At 40.0% G+C, this 24131-nt stretch overlaps 1 protein-coding gene across 1 annotated transcript in view; it reads left to right on the top strand.

Annotated features, from left to right (window-relative positions):
- Window positions 1-24131, top strand: part of suclg2 (succinate-CoA ligase GDP-forming subunit beta) — a gene marked incomplete at its 5' end in the record, with an annotated part of 125936 nt that overhangs the window by 35284 nt on the left and 66521 nt on the right. The window contains 3 exons of the mRNA XM_083938753.1: window positions 2426-2567; window positions 22276-22375; window positions 23392-23482. Coding sequence (XP_083794879.1) covers window positions 2426-2567; window positions 22276-22375; window positions 23392-23482 — 333 coding nt within the window. The remainder of the gene's footprint in view (window positions 1-2425; window positions 2568-22275; window positions 22376-23391; window positions 23483-24131) is intronic.

Here is a 24131-nt window from a genome sequence, read left to right as displayed (position 1 = left end):
AAAAATGTGCCTAGTTGCTGGACATCCCCTGCTCAGAAAACCACAGAGAATTTAAGCCTGCGTGTTTTTTACTAACATTGTTTATAACAGAGCAGCTGATATTGGTTGTGGAGCAACAAGTTAGCTGACTACTGAGTTGCTCCTGTAGCTTCCTGCTGCACATCCAGCACCAGCAAGAGAAGGAGAGATGCTGATGTAAATGACAGTAAAACGCACAACAGACTCTCACATTGAGTTGAAATGGAAACACTGGGCTGCACCATGTGCCTTTTTGATTTAATTAATCTTTAATTTTGTTATTCTACAGTTTTGAAAAAAAACACAGAAATGCAAAATCCAAAATTTAAAACCAAATACACAACAAATCTATGAAAACAAGGTTTTGACATGGCTGTGACCTATCAGGGTGGCCATGTTAAGCTTATTAGCCTTTAATCACTAATAAGTAATTACCATTAAGCCAGGGTTGTTTCACTCCATCCATCACTTAATGGTTAAGAGATGTTGAACAAATATACACTACATTCCAACTACCCCCGCCCTTGTGCTCCTATTATTATTTCTTCTTCATGAATGATGGAGTGTCTGACTAACCACTTAAAAGGCACATGGTAGCCTTGTCATGCCCCATGCACCACTGAATCAAATCGCAGCCAATTTTGAAAAATGTCAGTTTCATTTTTTGGTTCCTGCTGTAGTAAATGCGTTCGCTTGATCAGCTCATCTTATTTGTGTAGGTCTTGACTCAATCCTCTTTATTCTTTCATTATATATGCAGTTGTGTAAATATATGTATGCTTGTTTACAGGCATGCAAATATGTGAAAGGTCATCTTGGAAAAGTTTGTTTTATTATACTATTATTATTATTATTATTGTTACAATTTTTATACATGAAAATATTTTTTTACACAGAACATTTTAACTATACAAGCCTTGAAAAATAATACAAAACAAAAACAACAACATATTCAGGGATGAGTACAAAATATAACACTTTAGTTCCCTTCTATGTGAAGCTGTTAGCAGTCAAATTACCATAAAATATGTTGACTCTTGGTCATTCATGAAACATACTCTGTACTACACTATTATTGGAACATATAATTAAAACGATAAGCCCAATGCTGCATGTTTATTCTTGTCTTTTCCCAGGTCTCTTAACCTCAAAATGTTGGTTTGATAAGTTCAGTGCTGTGGTGTGATGTGCAACATTTTTGCTCATTTTAAAAATGGCATTTGCTTTCAGCTTTGTGTCCTAAAACACCCATTGTTGTCTAACTGTCCCATATAAGACACTATTTTTACTTGAGTGAGAAAGTTCTATTTTGATGTTGTTTAATAATACCATACTCCTAGATACTAAAACTAAGGTCAAACTAAATACTCACAGTACCTTCTTTTTCATCTTGTAACATGTTGAAGTCAGTTGGCCCATCTTCGTAAAATCTTTAAAAAATATTTTCACGTAATTATTCTTTGTCAATTTTTAAGGATGTAGATTCAGTTCCAATGTGTGGTGTGCAGTGTGTCTTGATGCTGTTGCTATATTTAGGTAGTGTGTTTGTCCCCACAGACATTTTTTTTTTCACACTATTAAGCACAGAACACACCTGGAGAAGATGGCTACTACTTCTTTTAAAAATTAATGATTGTTATTAAGAGTAGAATATTGACGGTTCAGACTTCAGTACAGTTGGTGTGATGGAGCATTTGATTCAAACAGAGTTACAGTGGATAACAGGTTTAAACTACTTGTTCAGCAACATAATGTCTTGCAAACCTAATGCTATTATCATGTTAGTTTAGTCTTCAGTGGGTGCTGAAATACACACGCTCAAGAATAATTTGCATGTTGTATCATATTTTTCCTTGCAGTTCTTGTTCCTTTTACTTTAATGGCCTTTCTCTCCTTAACGACTCCCTGAAGATTTTCCTGTGAAAACATTTGTATGCATGCACACATGCCCATATGTGCGCCCATACACACACCCATGCACACAGTACTGTGTGCTGCTGTGGAGGGATTGTAACTCTAATACAGCCTGTGTCTCTCTCTGTCACATTAAAAAGCCAATTTCCTTTTAATAGCAACAACAGCTGGAGCTGACACGGCCTGTGTCTGCTGATGGAGCAAACAGCTCCAGAGCTGTCCTGCAGCTTAGGCCTGGGTGCCTGCCTCATTACAGGAAAAGGAAGGAGAGCGATGGTTGGAGGGGGGTGAGGGAGAAAGTATGTAACCAGTGCACTCTAAGGCAGGTTGTAGTCATGTTTTTGTGTTGTTGGAGAGATGTTGAAAAGGAAATATCGTTAATACTAGACATGATGGAACGGTCGAGATCAGTACCTTTTTATAGCACTGTGTTAACTATCTTACAAGTCACACTAAGTCATTCGGCCTTCTTCCTTCCCTTCCTATCATCCAGTACACCTGGTTGAGTCCCAGGAGATGGCTGAATCTGCAAGAGTACCAGAGCAAGAAACTGATGCAAGAGAGTGGCGTGGCTGTCCAACGCTTCTTTGTGGCAGACACAGCTTCTGAGGCCCTGGAAGCTGCAAAGAGACTCAGTGAGTAGAGGGCACCAGCACGCACACACCCACCCACAGATAATAAAACCATAGTTTAGTAACTCCAGATTCTATGAGAATAGGCGTAGCCCCCTGAGAGCTAAACCATTTGGTTTATCCCTTGCACATGCACAGTCATGCAGATTTTTCTTGCGCTGTATGCCCTGCATGGGCCCCTCTTACGTCCACACCCACAGTATATAAGAGCGGCGTAACCGTAATTCTGCTTCCAACAATCCTCATTTTCTTCAGTCAGTGTTGGTAGAACAGGGGGCCTGGTTCTTACGGACAGCATCTTGAGGGAGATTTGGCTTAACGGCTTGAAAGGAGGTGCTACCAGAGCATGCAGCACCAGCGGTATATCTGGAGGTAGGACAGTACAAGAGGCAAAGGACTGGAAGCAGAGTCTCTACAAACCAGAAAATGAAAAGAAAATTAGCTACCTGTGAAGCACACTGTGGTGGAATTAACTGTCAGAAAAACATGTCGGCATTAATAAAAGAAATTGATAAGCTCTGAGGCAAACGATTCTGATTTGTTTCTGGTTCTCAAATGGAACCGGTTCTTGATTCCCAACATGAAGATGAAGTGTTTTTTCACAGCACATTATGCAAATGAGAAAACAAAATGCTGAGAGTTCACAATCATTTTTTGCTGTCATTTAATAAGAAGTGTTCTCATTATTTTGTGGTGAACTTGCTCCAGCAACATGTAAAGCTTGTTGAAATACATGCATAGGGAACTGCTGCTGCTAGAGTCAAGCACATGGCCAAAACATCATAAAATCCTAAGATAATTCTTTAAAACGTTAGTATTGACAACAAGTTAGTTTAGGGTTTTTTTAAACAGTGATTTGGTTGTAACTGTACTTCTTGTTCACTGGGAAACAGTCCTATTTGTGCTGTGTGGCTCTGCAGACCTGCTCCAAGACACGCAAATAGCTGTGATTAATCAGGGTGGAAGTTTTATCAAGTTTAATCTCGTCTTAATGCTGTTTGCTTATGTGCAGAAGCCTGTGTTTCTTGAGCTTAGTGGTTGTGCCTGCTCAGTTTTTCATCAGACAGTCATCCGCGCTAATTTGGTTTACAACCTCTCGTGTTCAGTTTCTCAGTTTGGCATGTTCTTTGTTTTGCTTTTCCTTTTTTTATGTTTTAGAGTACTTATTTTTAATTCTTGGTTACAATTTGGATTTTTGCCCCCATACACTCACACAAAGCCGTGCAAGGAAGTGACTGAAACTCTAATTTTATTCTTTTAACACAAATCTTCACATTATACTCACATGAACAAAGATAGTTCAACACACATTTGTTTACACCCACACAGCTTTCTCCTCCATCCTCTACCTTCCCTGTTCTACTTTCTTCCCACACACCAAACCGCCAAACTCATTGAATGTATATTTCCTGTCTCAGCTTTATATTTTATTCAGTGTCCACTCCAACTACAGCAGTACCTTTCTGATAGTGCATCCCGGTTGGTTGTCAGCCAGCGAGGTGCCATTCTTTCTGCCTTTGGGCTCCAGCACCTGGGGCGATGCTTTTCAGTGGCCCTGGTTACGATGCAGACAAAGATAAACTGAATAGGAGGAAGAGCACATATATTTTCATGACAGTACCTATATTGCTTGGTAAGGGAAAACTGTGGATGAAGGAGTTAGATGGGAACAGACAGCTCAATAAAAGCCAGGACAGACTCAAGGGCTGATTTTTTGGGGGGGGGATTATTATTTTTTTTATTATTCCTAACTGATTTGCTGTGATTTTTGCTAACAAGTCAGATAGCATTTGTCTATATTTAGTTATGGGGCTGTTTTGAAATTTTGTGGCACAGTTGCATGTTGGGGTTATTGTACAACTTGCATCATGAGTGTTCGTAAATTCCCAGCTAAATTAAAAACATTTGCCAGTGCATATTTTTGCAGCTTTGGCAGTAATTTTCAGTTGGCTTAGTAAATCAACCCCTTTATTCCCACGGCATACTTCAGAGCTGCTCTATCTTCTCATCTCCGTTCATGCACTGAGCTTTGGTCAGTGTCCTAGTACTTGTGTGTGTTTCTCACACTTTGTGTATCCTGTGACTATTGCTGGCTCACTATTAAAGTATGCAAGCGAGCATAGACTGATTCATGCTTCATTTTGTCAGATACACACTGCGTCTTCTCATGCTCCCACATGAATGTGTACGGCTCGCTCTTGGGCCTTGTTAGGTCATACATGAATGTGATGGAGAGTGAGAGAAAAGGAGAGATCAGCAACCTCGTTAGTTAAGATATGTTTAGCTGAAAAATTCGAGAATGTCGAGCTCTGACTACGACTGGGTGAAGGGGAAGGCCGGGTGTGAAGCCAACCCTGGATAGACCTCTGTTTCATGGCTTTCCACTGTAGAGAGGACAGAATATGGCTCTGTACAGAGGATATGGATGGTTGGTGTATTTGAGCTGACCAGGAGCGACTCAAATGGATTTCTGTGTTGTGCGGACATCCTGCTGTGAGCCCCCCGTTCCCGCATACACAATAGCATGAACCAGTCAAGCATGAAAGCACAGACACAGATGAATGAAATGCGTAGGTTAAGCTTGCCCGTATGAAACACACACAGACACACACACACACACACACACATGCACCCCAACCAGTATCCTCTCCGCTACACTCACTTAACCATGAAGTGGTTAAGTTGACAGTTCAATTGCAGCAATGCTATATAGAAATTCTTCTCACTCCTCGTACACTGTTGAGTGGTCCAACTCTCCTCAAGTGGACACAGATTGATTTGTTCTATTACCGCTGAGGACAAATAGCTTAAGATCTTTCTCCTTCTCTATCGAGACATAAAAAAAAATATCCGACATGGACCATTGATTCCCTTTAACTTGAATGACAACTCAGGAGAGAGTTTACTTTGTGGCAGATGGGTGACTCACTAACCTGCTAATGGTTCATGGAAAGTAGGGCCCCATACTGGGTGAGCCATGCAGGGAGTCATCAGAAAGTCCAAAGTTTTTGTAATGTGGGCTCCACTGGGACACTGAAAGAATGACACTCTATCTCTCGCTGTCTGTCCAAAACCAGTGACCCAGATCCCATAGCTTTTAATTTGTGTGTTATGTATGTGTGTGACAACCCAAGCACCAAGCTTTAGTTTTTAAAAAGAAACTTTTGGACCTTGAAGATACACGGCATAACTTTAATATGTAAATGTATTGATTGAAAATTTTAAATATTCTTGGCTTTTTTGATAAGTTGTCACATTTGTGGTTATTGTCTATCAACACATATTTATGCATTCAGGTATCAAGTCTTTTTGTCTGGTTATAGAGCTTTAAGGACAATGTATACCTCCAAAAACTATTCATCAGTAAATAGGGAAAGTACAAGTAAATGGCTCTCTGGCAGAATCAATAATTTATGTTTGTAATGTGATGCTATTATTACTTGTTGCAATGAACTCTCAAAAACAATTCTATTTTCGTGCTTCCTAAAATGTGACTTAAAATAAGTCAGAAACATTAATCTATAAATGTTTGTGGTGGAAACCCAACACTCAGCCCATTAGATATATATAACCAAGTATCTTCTGTTAATTTCATTCAGTGCTTCATCAGGCTCATGAAGCAGCCACATACTTTAGTAAGAGAGCACTTAAGTAAAAGAGTACCTCAGTTCAGTTCACACCCTCATTATAAATAATTACCCATAAGTTACCCAGATGGACAAATAAGAAATCATCATCAATCCATCTCAATAAGAAAACAAATGTTAGCCCTCTGTGGCGCTCTCTGGATACATGCACACACCCATGATGCAATACTGTTTTGAAAAAGAAGCCCCTGTCTCACATTCACTGCAAACCTGAAATGATCTAGACATTACCTGACCTGATGAGCCCATGTGTGAATAGAGCAGCTCATTGCCCAGAGAATGCACAGCGAGCAAGTGGGTGTGTTGAGGACGTTCTATCATTTGGCTCAAGCAAAACCAGAAGAAAACAAACATAAGAGGGTGAAGAAGAAAAGTGATTTACATGAAGAAGACAACAAAAAACTGTAGAAATGACGAGATTCTAGAACTTCTTCGATAAGGGCTGACGCCAACATTGTCAGACGCATTAAAAAAACGGCAAGAGGCTTGGTTGTTCATGACCAAATTACAAACCGCCTATGTCACTGTGGTTTAAGGGCCATGTCCTGCCTCCTGCATGCTCCACCCTGATGGCACTCTCTCGCCAAATGTAGTATTTCCAGTAAGTGAATACACATCGGACACAGACAATCTCCTCCTAACTTCGGATAATGTCTGGAGTAATTTTGAGAAAACGGCATAGGTCACATGAAAGAGTTTTCTGACACTGTATCATGAATCATTAGTACTAGTACTACTCAAATAACCCCATCTGATAAAACCTGGGCTGTACAGATTTGTAAGACAGTGTCTACTTTGGCAAATCCCCTTCTGCACTGCTTAAAAATATGTTATCAATAACGGTATAGCTTTTAGTCAGTGCAAGACTGAATTGCCTTTCCTTTCCACTCAGATACTTATATACAGTACGTACATACAGTATAGGGTTTTCAGACCTAGTTACTATCTCATAGTTTTGAGATATCAAAGCAAGTCAGGTAATGAATATAGATTTTGTCTTTCCTTTCGAAGCACACATACATGCACACTAATATACACATACCTGTGCCCTGCTACAGCCAAAGAGAACATGATTATACAGTCCACTTTGTGTGTCGCCACCTGCCTGACAGATGCATCTGTTGAGCAAATCTTGATGGATTTTCAGTCTGAATTTTAAATCAAAACCACATTTTCCCTCCCATTCCTCGCTGTGAGAGCCCTTCATGTGTGCCATGCCTCCTGCCTCCCCCAGCAATCATTCGTTGACAAAAGTGGCCATGAAAGAAAACATTGCTTTGGATTCTTATCTTAACCGCATGTTGAGCCTTTGTGATGAATTGGAGCAGCATATACTCATGTATGTTTATACCGCATATCAGATGAGTTCAGAATATGATGTTGTTCCTTACTGTTGTCATCTCCCTGATTTTCCTTTGACAAACTGTGTAACGATTCCATTTTCTATATCTTTTTGTTTCTCTTCTCTCCGTCTTGTGTTCAGTTTTTAAGCTTAATTTCTCTCACTCCTCACTGACCTCAGTCTTCCTCTGCTGCTCTTTTTCACTTTGTGCTTAACACAGCCTCACTTCCAGAATGACGATTAACAGAGGTGGGAAACATTTTAATTTATTTCACTCTGCTATGAATATTCAGTGTAAACAGAGCAGTTTTTATGCATGGTTGTCAAATCTCATGTGTGCTTATTAGAGGGATAGTTGGTTTGATATGTTGGCTTACTGAATAACAGTGAGCTACCTTGACATAAGCCAACTCATTGATGAGTCAGGTTTGTGTGTGTGTGTTGTGTATGCAGATGTGGCTATGCCTATGGTGGCTATGCGTGCGTGTGTGCGTGCGTGTGTGCCTGTGTGCGTGTGTGTGTGTGTGTGAATTATAGGATCTACTCATCTGACAAATACGTCTCCATCAATTTCAATCTGTCAAGTATTGCCGTCAGCACTCTGCTGAGGTAAACAACCGTTCCTGCATTGAAAATGTAAAAATATTTTGTGGCCATGCTATATACTGTGAAAATATAGTGGTTTATTTTTTCCAGAAAGGTGATAACCTCTTTTTTGGCTACTAGGGATCTTCAATTGCCCTTAAAATCAAGTCAATGAGGTTTACACTGTGCCTCAGATTATGTGTACATACAAGTCGCTCAAGGCCAAGGATACTGTAGTTGTGTGTATCTTAAAGTGATTGTCTGCCCATTTAGTTGTATGCTCTCTATGACATCTCAGATCCCCTCTCTGCCTCTGTTCTGAGATTTGCAAATTGAGGCAAATCTCAATGTAAACCAATTCCACACAGTCCTGGCATTAGGAATAATACAGATGAATCCTCGATCAATTAATTAAGAATTTAATCCAACAGGTCAGATTTTATCAACCTACTATCAAATAAAGATCTTAAAAAAGCATGACCTGCATTCGCAATCAGAAGGCATAATATAACAATTTCATAATGAGGCAGCCGTTTCGGGGTCTGGAGCGGCAACTTTGAAAATTGAAGCGGGCGAAGTAAACTGGAGATCAAAATTAGAGAACAAACAAATTTTTTCTTGTTCAGAATTTGATAGAATATCTGCTGTGGCTGTACTGCTGCTGTACTAGCATGTTTTTTTTAAATCACCAAGGCACTTCAACAAGAACCTTTATTTTGTGAAAAAAAACAGTAACCACTGTGTCAGAAGATTTAAATAATGTTTTCTTAGGGCTATATGATTCAAAAATGAATAGGAAGTGTAGAGGCCCTTGCTTTGAATGACTTCAGCACGTCTGGTCACATCACAGGACATCACTAGTTTCTCACACTGCTCTGGTTTGATCTTGGTCCATTCTTCTTCTTGTAGTCTCTTCCACAGGCCGGTAACGGTAGTGGGTTACTCGATGGGGTTTATATCTGGCATGCAGTTCTCTTATTTTGCTCATTGTTTTTTCACAAAATAAAGTTTGTTTGCCTAGGTTATTTATAAAAAGAAAAAAAACACAACAAAATGCCAATTACAATGATATACTGTAGATAATGAAATCCTGAAAACTTGCAATTTAAAGTTGAGAAACATTATTCTTAAATTTTTGCACTATTTAACAGCGAATCTTTCACAGATCAATGAACCCCTCTCCATCTTTACTTCAGAAAGATTCATCCTCTCTAGGATGCTCTTTTTATACCCAATCATGTCACTAGCCTGTTGCCAGTTAACTTAATTAATTGTAATTAGTAGTAGTAGTAGTAACACTTTTCCAGTACTTTTTTGCCTCCACCCCAATATGAATGAGAATATCAGTACACATTTTAAAAAAAAGACCTTTCCTTGGATGGATCGTTTGGACAGTTTGAAGTTAGAGGCTGCATGGTGAACCGTATCTGCGGAAAAGAAAGCATGAGGAGATTGCAACAGCCCAACCTGCAACAAAACGCCTGAGGAGTGGATGCATGCACCAGCAGACCTAGGGATAGATGAGACAATTTTATCTCTCCTTACATGGAATCCATTGGTGTGGGTTTCCTATTGTGCACTGAAGTGAAGAGGAGACTCCCTGCTCAGTAGCCTCTGCTGGGCGGATTCCCAGACACATCCACTGAGTTTCCCCATCACTAACAGTGTGGAGAGACATGGGACATACCAGACATAGGACCATGGGTATGTTGGAAGAACCCACTGGTTAAGAGGGTCAGGGCAGCTGTAACTGTGTCGGCAAGTGGGAGGAAAGTCATAATGTTCCCTGCCCTAAAATTCAGCATATTTCTTTGATGTGTAAGGGAAATTATTGTTATATCTTTTAACAGTTTCCTTACTACAGGGAGAGGAACACTGTTCATGGCAGGTACTGTATGTGCACCTATCTTGGAGTTCTCTTTTAACCACAGATGAATGGAGACCAGAAATATATGGTCAAACTTGATATCTGCAATACATTAAAAGTCATCAACACATCAATACCTTTCTGAAAATGTAAGTGAGATAGGGTTTATATCTAAAAATAAACTGTGAGTTAATTTAAGATGTTATAGTAAAATGTGATTGATGCAATGAAAATGGTTACTTTTGACACTTCAGTTATCAGTAGTGGTGATACATTAGAAAAGGTGTGAAATAAAATGCTTAAGGTAATCAAGATAAGGCATAACACACATGCAGACACTTTGTATGCCTCCACATTTATTTTGCTGGTGATATCAATGGTTCCGCTTTGTCTAGCAGCGTGCAAAGGAGCATTTACACCTCCGACTGGGCCTGGTGCTTGTTCATGAGATCATCTTTAGAGTACCATATGCTTCTTAACTAACCCAACACACTGTCTAGCCTGTACCATCTGTCGTAGAAGCACTCTTCCCCCCACATGGGCATCACCACAAGCCGCTCTGTGGACTTCCTTATCCATGCATGATGTTTGCATCTCTCTCAATTTCTCCCTTATACTCCCCTCCCCCAAGCTATGTGTCAGTGGAGATGCTGTGTTATGCCTTTTCAGTTTATTTAGTCACATCTGCTTTTGTGCTGTTTCCATATAAGACTATTGAGAGGACTTTGACCATTAGTATGACAGCTGGAAGGCCCCACCAGTTTGTTGTGGGTGGAGACATTTTTGACACTGATGTCTGTCACCATTTCAGGGTAGACTTATTTTTTAATGAACATGTGCTGTAGAGCTGTCACTTTTAATTTGAAACTGTAACTTTCATTCGAGCATTGTGTAGCTTGTCACTTATGTTATGTCGCAGCTAATGACTAGAACAACATCAACTCTACAATGTTTAGGCTAAGACTACTTAGGCTGCGTTCAATATAAAGAGCAACTAAAACCCCAAGCCACATTTTTCAGCAGAAAATCAACAAATAGTATTGGGTAGTGTTTTGTGATGAATTCAGGTCATAATCTTTGTATAAAGAATTTAAATACTTTGGAATCTTGCATATTGTTTAATGACTATGCATAGTGACTACTGGCTAAGAGCTAGCTAATTTTTGTCACATAATCTGGAACGAGAGTGGGACAAGAGGGATGAAACAAACATCCATCAAGTTTTCTGCATTGTTTTTCAGTAATTTTTTAATTACATCGTATTGTCGCGCCATCTTCTTCTGCAATGGTATGATGATTTTCTGAGTGGAGAATTGGCACCACCTGTTGCTTATCTTGATGAACCAACTCCTAATAATCGCATAACAATAATGGGTGGCATTTTCTTTTGCAGATTTTTCTAAAATCTACGTTACATTTGAATGGAAACCCAGCTCTTGATTTCCAGAAAGCCTTAATATAGACAGCTGCTAAACGTATTGTGCATGACAAAATGCTCAGGAAGAGGTTTCTATGATGCATAAAACAAACAAAAGTGCAACTTTATTTGATCATATTAGAGCTACACATTAAAGTTAATGTTAAGTTAAGTTAAAATGATGAGAACATGTCTTTGGTATAAGATGTGCACAACCCCAAACAATATTTTGAAGCCCTGTTGTGGGCATTGAGTAGAGATGTGTTTCAGTTTCAGCTTCAGTTCCTCTTTTATGTCATCTTTTTCCCCAACACTTGCTCAGTGATAGGGCCATTGTCTAGATAATACTGGCCCTAAATTGAATGTTTTATTAAGACTATTCCATGCTTCATTGAGCAGTGAATTTGTATTTTTTTTTCACTCTGTGTTCATTCCAGTTCGGTTTCAATTTTTGCTTACCTGGATTTGAATAACGGTGTTGTATGAGGCCTAGTTCCTTTGTCATCAAATTCTATTATGCTCAGCTCTCTGTGTCTCAACAATGATTAGGAAATTGTTTGGACAAACATTTGAACAATGTGTTAAATGGAAAAAAGGAAGGTCACAGCTGTACTGTACACCTTACGGACACATGGGACCTGTGTCCTTTTCAACTAAAAACAGACAAATTTCTCTCACTGTCAAACATGGTTAAAACATGGAAAATGGTCAGACCTCTTCTCACTGCATATCCCCTCCCTTCTCATTCACAGTCCCCACTAGAGCTGCCTCTTGTACTTCAACACTTCAAGCGCCTTTTAAGATCACTTTCATCTTTCCCCTTCAGAAAATGAGGCAGTGTCTCTTGTGAAAAGCGCTGACAGTAGCAGTTAATACCGAGTAGAGTTGGCTCAACCACCGCCCTTTCACTTCTATCTTTGTCTGAAGTAGTGTGGGATAAGATGACCCTCTTAGTACCTTGTGTGTTTGTGTGTGTATGTACACCAACTGGGACACGTGTTTGGTCCTCTATTCAGTGGACTTACTTTGTGTATGTTGTCCAGTTATAAAACTCTGCAAGACAAGATGATCTTTTAACTGTTTAATTTAGCTGAAATATTGCTATACACTTTGAAAATAGAAGTTGTGTTTTGCTTGAAACTATAGCCAAGCTAGTTTGTGGGTCCAAATGTAAACATGAATGCCGAATAAGCCTGTGAATGTCCTCATTTGTCCAGGTCATCATTATCCCTAAAGCAATTTCAGTCCAAAGCAACTGGATTTGGTTGTTTGTCTTGGAGGACGTTTCACCTCTCATCCAAGAGGCTTCATCAGTTCATGTATGCATCTGACCAGGCTAGGACTGGTCCAAAGGTCTGGTGTGGAGATCCAGTTATTTAACCTCAAGGAGAAAGGCACTCCTGTGAGGACAACAATGTCCACATCCTGGACAGAGAGGACAGATGGTTTGAAAGAGGAGTTAAAGAAGCCATCTATGTAAAATAAGAGAAACCATCGCTAAACAGAGGAGGAGGTCTGAGACACCACTTACCTCCAATTTTTACAGAAACAGCAACTGCTTCTATTTTGACAGAAACATCAACAAACATGTGCCCTACACATTAAAATGTGTCATTAAATTTGACAGCAGTCTTTGGAGAGCAGCCCCGTTTGTACTCACACTGCCAGGGCCGGCCAATGCTTCTTGCTGTCCATACGTCATCACGCCGTAACACGTCACAGGCATTGATCGCGTGTGTGTGGCTTTGTTTACAAATCTTTCCACAGACCTCAGAGTTTTTGTGCGTCTTGTCGACTGTTTTTGAATATTTTCATCCGACCAAATCTGCAGTAAACACTCCACCTCCGCATCACACCAACGTGAACCTTTCACCGCCATTGTTGTTGTTGTTAAATGTCCGCGCATGGTCCGTCCTTCTATTCACATGTCCGAACAGGCGGACATAACGCTACTGCCGTAGGGCTCGTGCTCCTACACGTGCGCACGCTCGGAGCGGGTGCAATCACACTTCTTAAAGGTACTAGGCTTTAGCTGAAAAACCGGTTTTGGCCCCGGCCAGAAGGACAGTGTGAGTACGCCCTTAGTATAATGAAGTCTGTTTTGATTGATGGTCTTGAGCCTTTTACCTTGCACAGCAGCTGGATGTTGCAATATCACAAGATCATGCGTGAATCCATCTTGTCGGGCTTGAAGTAATACGTTTGTGTCCGAACCACTGTAGCTTGGGCCAAGAAGTGTGTTTTGAGTTGCTACTGGAACTGAACCGAGAGGCAACTGTTTGTTGAAAAATAACAATGATAGATGCTGATAGGCAGATGGTTCAAAATTTGAAACGAGCGTTATGAAAATTACTTCCATGTAGATCCATTTAGATTAGCTTTTAGCTACTGTGTCAAGTCAAAACAACATGGTTCTTTCTTCTGCATTTTACCCACACATTCTAACGTTTCATATTTCCCTTTAGCTTTAGTACCTCTCTTTTTAGCCCTCTCATCTCTTATCTCTTTTCCACTTCCTCTGATTTCTTCCCTCAATCACTCACTCACTCACTTACTTTTCCTCTTTTATGTACTCTTTTCTGTTGTTGCTCTCTTGTACTTATCCTCTGTGTCCTTTTGTTTTTGTCTTTAGTGCCTAACACCCCTCAATTAATGCCTCACCCTGCTCTAAAATAAACGTGTTACTACGGCAGTACCTCAGTGTCCTTGTTTGCCACTTCATAGGGGAACTAGATGAGTGCAGGGAGTTAGCTGGAGTGAGTTGCAGGTATCATGCCTCGCCACCCTACTCCCTGCAGGGCTTCACGTTGATGGACGGAACAGCTCTCATCTCCTCAGAGGGCTAGCTTGTCACAACGGAAGACATGTTAGTCTACTGTTTTCCTGTCTCCAGTACCTGCCAAGATATCATACACCCGATAGGGAGAGAGGAGGGCCTGGTTTAAATTTTAAGTTGATTAACATGGACAGAGTGGCCTACTGATGGACACTGCACCAACTTTATTTAAAACCCTGTAAATGCTGTGTTATAGCTGCAATCGCTTGCATACACAGACATTTTGAGAATCTGAAAAAATGCATGCACTTAACATTAAGCATGGCCCATGGTTACTCTGTGGCCACGTTCTATTAAGTCTCTATTGAGAATGAGGCCAGAGGATGTAGCGTCTTGCTCGTTCAAGGGTGCTATCGGGAACATTATTATTGTTACCATGTTTCAATAAAATCATGATATTGCATGATGAAGTGGTGATCCTCTTTCTTTCTGATTTTTTACACAGCACCAGCTTAGAAGCTGTCATTATAAACTGTATGGAAAATGGTGGGCACTTTCACAAAATACCTGGCAGGTGATTGGATTAAATATTTGTCTATCATGGGATGAACTCTGTCAGGAGAAAAGTGAATACATATTTTCCATAAGGAAAAGCCTTAAGTACTGTTCTTTGCAATTCTTTCAATGAAGAAATGCAGTTGTGATTTAAGTGATGCTATTGCAGCATCTCCTGTAACCTCTTTAGGAGCCACCATTGTTGTTTTGAACCAACTTTTCAGCCAACTTGATTGGTTGGCTCAATGTGGCTCAAAATGGAAACTCATTGCATGACTCTGACAAGATGGATTTTCAAGTGATCTTGTCTCGGTCTCAGACAAATAGGACTCTGGATTTTATTGAAAGATGTCAATTGAAGGGATATCCCTACATTTCTCAAGTGTTGTCGGATTTAGTTGCATGTTTCCATCAACCCTAGCTAATGTTAGCTCTGACATAAACGCTACACACTGCTGTACTGCTCCCTTACTTGGGTGAGAGAGCAAGAGAGTTGAGTCCAAGTAATGTGCATCCACTTCTATGAAAATATAAGCTGCCTTGCCTGGCCATTAGCACACAGTACATTACCTTAAGAATGCTAATTTTGTGAAAAAGACTTTGTCAATATATTTACAAATAACTCAAGTTTAAAATTAAAATAAATACTCATATTTTCATTATATTAATATATTTTCATTTATTGACGTGTCACAGTCAAGGAAGGTTGTGACACATGATTTTTTTTTTGTGTTAAATTACCTTTTTCTGTATTGTTTTTACATAAGTTTACATTTAAGCCACCCAAAATGTACTTGGGCCACCTAATTTAGGGTCTTGGTGGAATGAAGGGTCTGTGGATAAATACATTGGCATCAATCCCTGGCACTTAATCACATAAACGAAACAAGAGCTCAAACACAGACTCCTGGTCTCACCAAAGACCTGTTGTCAGCCCATGCATTAGCTGACTCTTAGGTCCCTCGTTTGGTAAGAAAAAGCCATGTTTCGGAAATTGTCTTAACGGCTGTAAATAGGCTTTGCAGGGTAAAGCGGCCTGTCTCTGATTTCTGTAAGCAGTTTAGTGTTTCCACCTCCTCATTATGCACCCTAACCTATTCATGTTGTGGGTGCGTGGATTAACTTTCCCCTCATCCCCTCTATCGTATTAGGATGATACTAACGTGCCAGTAGAAATGAACATGCACCCTAGTATTTGTTGTCGGTATACTGTGTATAAATGGAAGATTCCTAGGTGTGTTGGTATTAGTTGGAGCAAAATCAAATCCAGCAAAAGGAATTGTACTAGTGGAGTAATATGTACAAAACATCATTGTGCTTTTTTGTAGGGACTTCCGTCTCATTACTCATCAGTAGAAATTGCATTGCTTTTGAAATAGTTTTATCTGCTATTTATCATGCTGAACTGATGAAAAATCACGAGTCTGTAATGAGAAGTGAGCAGCTCATGTTCATACAGACACAAAATAATTCTATAGGGTGACCCTGAGTAAGGTTGTCAGAATACAAGAATTTGATACAATACTAGCATAAGAAAACGATATTTCTATCATATTGTTTTAAATCATGCGGTATTGAAGTAATGATGCTTTTGACAACCTAAACACAAATATAGTATTTCTCTTGTTAGCTGTCACATGCTGTGACTTGAAGTTGATACGAGTAGATGTCTTTGCAGAAGCTTTGTTGTCAAACAAAATGATTCTTCGTACTCATATCTCTGTGGTCGTTTAGCACCCATCGTTCCACAACACCATTATCATTACCGTCACCCCTCGGGTTGTACGGCAATGAAAAACTCTCAGCCAGGGATTTTTAAACTGCACCTCTCTGTCGCTGAGAGGTAGACCAGGGCCATCTCAGGATGTCATTAGAAGTGCTGTCTATGTCTGAAAGCCAGGTGGACTTGTCCTCTAATGAGGAGTAGGCCATCAAGCAAGCAGTGACTGGAGGAGGTGTCACACAGAGGTGCCACTGTCGGTCCAGGACGCTGATACTCTCCTCGACTGAGTAGCACTGAGATGTCATCATTAGAGGCAGAGACCGACACAGGGACGGTGGGCATAACCAGACAAGACAGCGAGATGGTAATGATATATTTAGTTGTAGAAAACAAAGAGGTCAAATTGTTATCTTTGACTTTTTTGTGTCTTTGTTTGTCCCTCGATATGCAAGTCCCAACATTGGTCTTACATACATAACAGAGGAAAGATGACTTTGGAGAGCATGATTAGGATTTAGGAATGTCTGTTAACTTTTCAACCTCAACTGAACAGGATAACATATTTAGCTTGAATAATCCCAAGGACATTTTATATCAAGGTAAATTAAAACCCCAATGTTTCATTTTCATATATTTCCTTATGGTTCACCTGTCATCAGTGCAATGATTAAGTTTTTCTGAAATTTTTGCAGTCTGAAAGAATTGAAAATACTAAAGGCTTTCAAAAGCTTGACTTTTTACGAAAGAGAAAACAACATGCACATATTCAGTTTTCTGCTTGTGCAATTACTGAGGCTAATCAGATATTTGCTCTGTTTTATGTCATTAATGTTCTGCATTGCCTTTGGTAGATTTTGCTTTAGTAGGTTATGAGTTCATTGTTTCCAATATCAGTGAGCCATGCATGGCGAAGTGAGTCAAAAGCTAGAGCCGCTCCAATAGCTTTCTGTAGATATCAATATGCAGTTTTACAACATAATTGAAGTTCTTTAAAGACACACCATGTGCCACTAGATGTAAGCAAATTGAAGCACAGCTTGTTTTTCTTTCTACTTATAGTGCCCGAATACCCCTGAATTAAGAATAATATTTCAGCTGCTTGAACTTATTCCAAAAAATGTTGGAGAAAGACTAATCACGTCTACTTTATTTGTTTTAATGGTCTTATAAACTGACACTTAATTTTTCTAAAGACTAAGTTTGGCAGCAATTAACACTCCTGCATCATAACCAGGAGGCGTACTATCATGATGAGCACTGATGCTGAAGCTTGGGAGGTCTTTCTTTTTTCTGTCTTTTTTTCTTTCCTCTGGTGTTAATGACTTTTATCTATAGGAATGCTTACACTCTCTGTGTTGTTTGAATGTGGCGGTATGCGCTTCTTTGTTTTCTCCTCTCTCCCAAGAGCTTCATTAGTCGTCTCCATTTAGCCGCCACATTACTTTCATTACTGCACACGTGCTCACTGGGGAGGGCCGTCTCAATCTTTTTCTCTCTCCATGCAGATGGTCGCCACATCTTAATCTATCTGGATTGGGGCACAGACTACATCTGTTCCTTACCAGCCAGCATCCCCCTCATGGCACAGCCTCGGAGGCTCCATTAAATATCAAACCAAAGCTATCTCTACTGTTGGCCATCCATGGGCTACATGGAAATGGAGGATGGGATGGAATAGAATAGGCCTTTCAAAAGTGCACAGAAAGAACAGTACTGATTGTAGAAGGAACGTCCTCTTTGCCAGCTGCTGTCACTGGCAAGCAGACAGGGAGTTGATTTGCACTCATTACTAGGGAATGAGTACGGCCTGAGGATGATGACCACATTACTCCGATTGCATGTGATTTGATTGGAGATGTTGTGCAATGTTAATCTCCTCCCCCTGTGTCCCCAAGATAGAGAAAACAAATAGAGATGAAAATCTTGCTCCGCATCTTCACAGTGGGCCATGTATGATACAAATGGAAGCAGAGAACCGCTTATGCAACTGTGGTCCCCTCCCCTCAAGAAATGGGTTTTCCTTCAACAATAATATAATAACCAAATAATATTCTACAGGAGTTATTTCTATTTAATTGGCTACAACAAGTAAGAAAAAATATCTGTCATATATCAAATGCATATACTACACTCTGTGTGTATTTTGCAACCACAGTAATTAAAACCTTCTTGTATGAAGAATTTTGGACAGAATCTGAGAGAACATAATTAGAAAGAAATGGTCATCACTTTTCATTGGTGTGGCCTCTGTGTACAGATTTAATATTGCATGGTTTCACTGTATGAACAATTTAAGCTTCGACTCTCCAACAGTGCTCCCTGGTATCTTTACTGATTAACTTCAGGCATGCTTTCTACTTTCCTGTTACTCATGGCAATGTTCAGGTTGAACATGGGACATGACATTTCTCTGATTTTACATGCTACTACTCCTTTTCCATCCACTCCCCCATTCTGCTCCGCACTCATTAGGGTCCAACCTTTTGTCTGAGTGTTAGAGGCCATCTCATGTCTGTCATACTACCAGATAATGGCTGCCCTGCTCTTTACCATGCACCATGCACACTGTGATCTTTGAGGACATCATTATCCTCTCCATGTGTTCCAACAGAGTGGTGTCTCAATGTTAACCAAAGAATTTGGAATGATTCTACAGGGATCTTTTCAGCATGCAGTCTTTCACATGCAGTTTAAATGCATTTTTATTTCTCATTTTGTCTCTGTTTTGTTTTGTTTTTATAAACTTTCCTCCTATTATCAGAACATTATTCTTTCAGTGCCCATCCATAATCACTCATACTGCTTCAATATATTGTTGTGTGCCACATGTTAAGCAGCTTTGCTATCAATTACTAGTGCAGCAGGAATGAACACCTGCCTCTTCTCACTCCATTACCTTTCCTGTCACATTGCATGCCTTTTTAATATATTTAATATGTCTTCCTTTTAAAGCCATATTTTGTGTTTTTTTTTGCATGGTCCTTATCAATGTGTCAATACCCTAACCTTTCTCCACACCTCAAACAATGGAATCTCCCTATTGGGCTACATCTTTGTTCTTCCACTTTTTTTTTCTTATTTAAAGCAAAAGTAATTTCCTCTGTGTCGCCCCTCTCCGCTACACATGCCCACAGGACACTCTATTTCATCTTGCTTTGAACCCTTTTTAATTTTGCACAGTAGCAGTTTTTTATTAACATATTTATTCATTTATGACTCCTCTCAAAACCCTTTGCATATGGGCACACCTTTATTCTCTCATTCCCTCTATTTCTTTCTCCCCTCTCAGCTCTCGACTCTCCACAGAGAACGGGCCTCACTAATGCAGTGTTAGTTTAATCCCTGCCACCCTGTCACAGGCTATTTTCTCTGGGTCATTTTTCTTTCTACAGCAGCAGTGGGCATGGCCAGAGTTTTCAGGCTCTCTCCGCTCACCAGCTCCTGTCTAGATGTCCTCTACCCTGCTTGTAGAGTTTAGGTTTTTTGTATACGCAGTAAAGGGAGGAGCCTGTCTCCAGCCCTCAAGGTCAAGGTGTCTTTCTCGCCATTGCACGGGAGATCATCCCCTTCCACTCATCCTAACACCCACTTCCCATCCTGATGGCAGCCACCTGTCAATGGCTGAACTCCCCCACAAAGATAATAATAACCTAGCCAGAGACCATCTTTCATCGAGTGTCCTCGCTCCAATTGAATCGAGGGAGATTTTGGGGAGGATGCTGAACAGACAGCTGAGGGGCCTCCTCCTGATGTGCAAGTTATATCAAGGTGGCAGTGACAGCACAGGGGATGCAGGGTGGTTATATATTTGGAGCAAGGTCATGAAAAAGTTGCAACAGTTGTGCAGTTGCTTGTTTCACTTCTTGCACTGTGTAACCGGATGTCATTTGTAAGGAAACGCACCATTAAACAGTTGAAGTGTATATTGTACAGTGTGTAAATGGTATCTTTAGCCATGCTAGCGGCATAGTTCTAGAGATGGCAGAGTTGGTTCTGTGGGTCAGTCCATCACTTTGGTCCAGACGGAAATATCTCTCAAACTATGAGATGGATTACCGTTACCTTTTTCAAAGACATTCATATTCACCAGAGGATGCAGCCTACTGACTCTGGTGACCCTATGACTTTCATGCTAATGCCACCATGATATATAAATTTCAGTATTTTAGTAAAATGTCTAAACAACGAAACTTTGAAGTTTTGGGTACAGGTTTGATTTTTGCTTTTATTTTTCAGCATCTGTCAAAATACTTTAGAGAGTTATTCAACCACTCAGAGCCACTATACCAGCAAAATAAATAAATACAGAAATAGAAATAGAAAAATAAATACAGACTTAGTGTGCAAAGGCCTTTAGTTGTTTAAAATATCCTCTTACATCCATTTCAACATGGGTACAGTAATTCCTGTACTACTGTACATTGTAATAATGCTTGGGTTATTCACTCTGTTTCCACTTGGCAGTAACATGTATCCTGAGTGATTCAATCACAAGTGAACAGCTCTAAGTACAAGGTAAAGCACTGTCAGGACTCATTGAGGAGGCCCTGAAATCTGATCTCAAAAGCAACATGCGGAGGTGGTTCAGGCTGCGTGTATCCACATTCTAATAGTAGTGAGAATAGTATGTGACCACATTAGGGACTGCCTACTCAACTGAGCCCTGTGTGTGAGAGGAAGTACCTCTTCATTTCCAGGCTTTGTCCACAACGTCTGATTCTATAGCTCTGTGTATTTTGGCTGTTTTTGTACTTTTAAACATTGTTATTTTGAAAGTTATTCCCCTGTCACAGAAACCACTGAGAGTGAATCATGTGTTGTGGATGGATTCATGAATATGTAGGATATATTGCTACAGATATTCCTGTTCTTTCTTTGTAACATCAGCTGTTGATATTGACAAGTCGGAGCAGCTGTAAGATGGATAAACACATTCATTTCCTATAAATTCTTAACAATAAAAGACCCATGTTATTTTTTTAATTATATACTTTTATTGTGAAGCAGCAAAACAGGAAATGTTGGGGCTTCATCTGCAGTAACTTAACATGACAGTAAAGTAAAGTCGTGAGCTGAACAGAGGCTAAAAAAAGGCATATTTCTCTCTGCTCTTCTGCACAAATCGCAGCAGGTAGACATCATTATTTATATGTTCATAAAATACACCAGACATTCCGAACATACTACACACAAAAAAGCGATTTCCTAGTTTGTCTGTGTGCCAAACATTTCTCTCACAAATGGTTGGCACACACAAACTATGAAATCGCTTTTTCATGAGTTATCTCATATCTGTTACAATGAGGGTAATAATGATTTATGTGAGGGTAACAACTGCAATTCACACACAACACATGAACAAATGTGTAAGTCATCTATATCCTAAACAGAAATGATGTAGGTGTTTATTTACATACAGAGCCGGGAAGTGGTCACTGAAGATGTATGTGTAGAGCTGCTGTCAGGTGTGAACAGACAGACTGAGAGCTGTCCACTTGTGATCAGATCGCTCAGAACCTATGTTAATAATAATAATAATAATAATAATAATAATAATAATAATAATAATGTAGGTCAGAACAGGCTATTCCTTTTGGATGGGTGCTGAACGCTGCACTGTAAACATTCTCTTCTTCCCTACATTATGCCTAATCTTTTCATATATCACACTCCCTGCCTCACCTATTCCTCTTCCACAGCTTCTTTAAATCAGATGGACAGATATGTGCTCTGTCTCTCTCTTTCTTTCCCTCCTTTTGTCATTCTCACTTTTTTTCTACGTCTGTTTCTTTCTTTCAGATGCCAAAGAGATTGTGTTGAAAGCTCAGATTCTGGCCGGTGGCAGAGGAAAGGGTGTGTTTGACAGTGGCCTTAAAGGTGGAGTGCACTTAACTAAGGAGTAAGTATGTCCCTATCTACATTTCAGACTGAGTTATTGTAGGGTATACAGTAGACTTATCTTATATCTCCTGCGACAGCGTCGTTTATGAGTGAGGAGGCTTAAAGAGCTCTCTGAAGATGTTCCCTGGGCAAAAAGACACCGTCATGATTACTTGTGGTGCAAATAAACAGCTTTCCTTTCTTCCCGTGTCTCGTTTTGGAACAACTACTCTCAATTAAATGTTAAAAAGGTGATTTTAAGGTCGTCAGAAGCATTTCGCGCCCCATACTGAGTTTTCCTCTTTCGGGTTGATTGTGTTTTGTGCCGTTGCTGAGGTTTGTTGTGTTCTAGCAAAGGATTACAAAGTGTGATGGGTGCATTCCTCCAATGAAGGCTCAATCTGAAATCTTGTGCATTTTTACAAAGGCTAAACTGCAACTTGAAGGCGTTTTTCTTTGCTCGGGCTCTGCATTTCCCTCTGCCAAGTTTCCATGTACTAAAACAGTGCCATCTAGTAAAGGTGCCTACCATTTACTGCCGCCTTAAAGGCAAAAAGGTGATTTATGACAATTGTCCCAGATATGTATCACCGTCACCATACTTCAGGGTTCACAATGGCTGGAAACTTTTCAAAACTGAGATATGCTGACTTTCATCGTCCCCAGACAGTGACATGAGTGCACAGTTCACCTTCGTCTCATCTATCAAAGGATGAATACAACCCTGGCTTCTTTTTTATTCACTTACAAAATCAGAGCAGGCTTACAGAAGGAGCCGTGGCATGTGGGTATAAATGGAGGTTTTTTCACAGCAATGTGTAGTGTATGTACAAAAGTGTATCCAAAAACTGTGCTTTGCCAAAATATGTTAGATAAATGCCCAGTGCTGAGGCATATCTCTCTTTAACTGAACTCTGGAGAAATAAAGAAATACTTATTCATTTGGCCATTCACCTGCTTTTCTCATCTTTTTTTTCATGCATGTCAGGGTTTTTATTTTTTAATTAAAACTGACTTGCAACCTCTCTCCTTCAGCCCTACTGTGGTTGGTGAACTGGCCAATAAAATGCTGGGTTTCAACCTGACTACAAAGCAGACACCGAAAGATGGAGTGAAAGTGAAAACGGTGAGCTACTGCGCAGACTGAGGGAAATAAAGATAAACTTTGCTCTTTCTTCTTGTTTTTTTTTCTGACCTCATTTCAAGGCATTTTGAGTCCAGTAATGCAGTTCTGTAAACTTAATGACTGTGAAGGCTGTCTGGCTCCATGGCTTTTTTGTTTTAAATATTAGCCCTCCACTGTTGTTTACTGTGGGTTTGCGCTAGCTGGTGTTATGGCTCATTGCATAAATTCCACCAGGCCCACTGTGAATTTAAAGTGCTCAGTAAACAACTGTTCCTATGTGCCACTAACAAGCAGGAGTATAATGTTCTCTGCTTGCATGCTGCATGCAGTAACTCCTCAAAACAGACATTTCCAGGTGATGAAGACTTCTCAGTCTTGTGTGTACTTCCAGCTCACTTTCTTTGTCTCTTTCCCATCTCCCTTTACCCTTGCTACCCCCAATTTCACCTAACTTCTGCTCCTACTGCGAAGTTTAGGTGGGTGTCACACTTGTCACTTTTATAGAAAGCACCTGGGGTCTAGAAGGTTCAAAAGCTCAGAATTAACTCAATATCTCAGAGGCAGAGGAAAAGGTAAACAAACAACAACATAAACTGGGCAGAAGTGGATTAGATGTGAGCAAGACCTGACCTCCAAATGGTCTCAGAGA

This window comes from Echiichthys vipera (genome assembly GCF_963691815.1).
Source record: "Echiichthys vipera genome assembly, chromosome: X".
Classification (NCBI taxonomy): domain Eukaryota; kingdom Metazoa; phylum Chordata; class Actinopteri; order Perciformes; family Trachinidae; genus Echiichthys; species Echiichthys vipera.
Note: the sequence above shows the minus strand (reverse complement) of the source record. Positions and strands in the feature narration are given on the sequence as shown.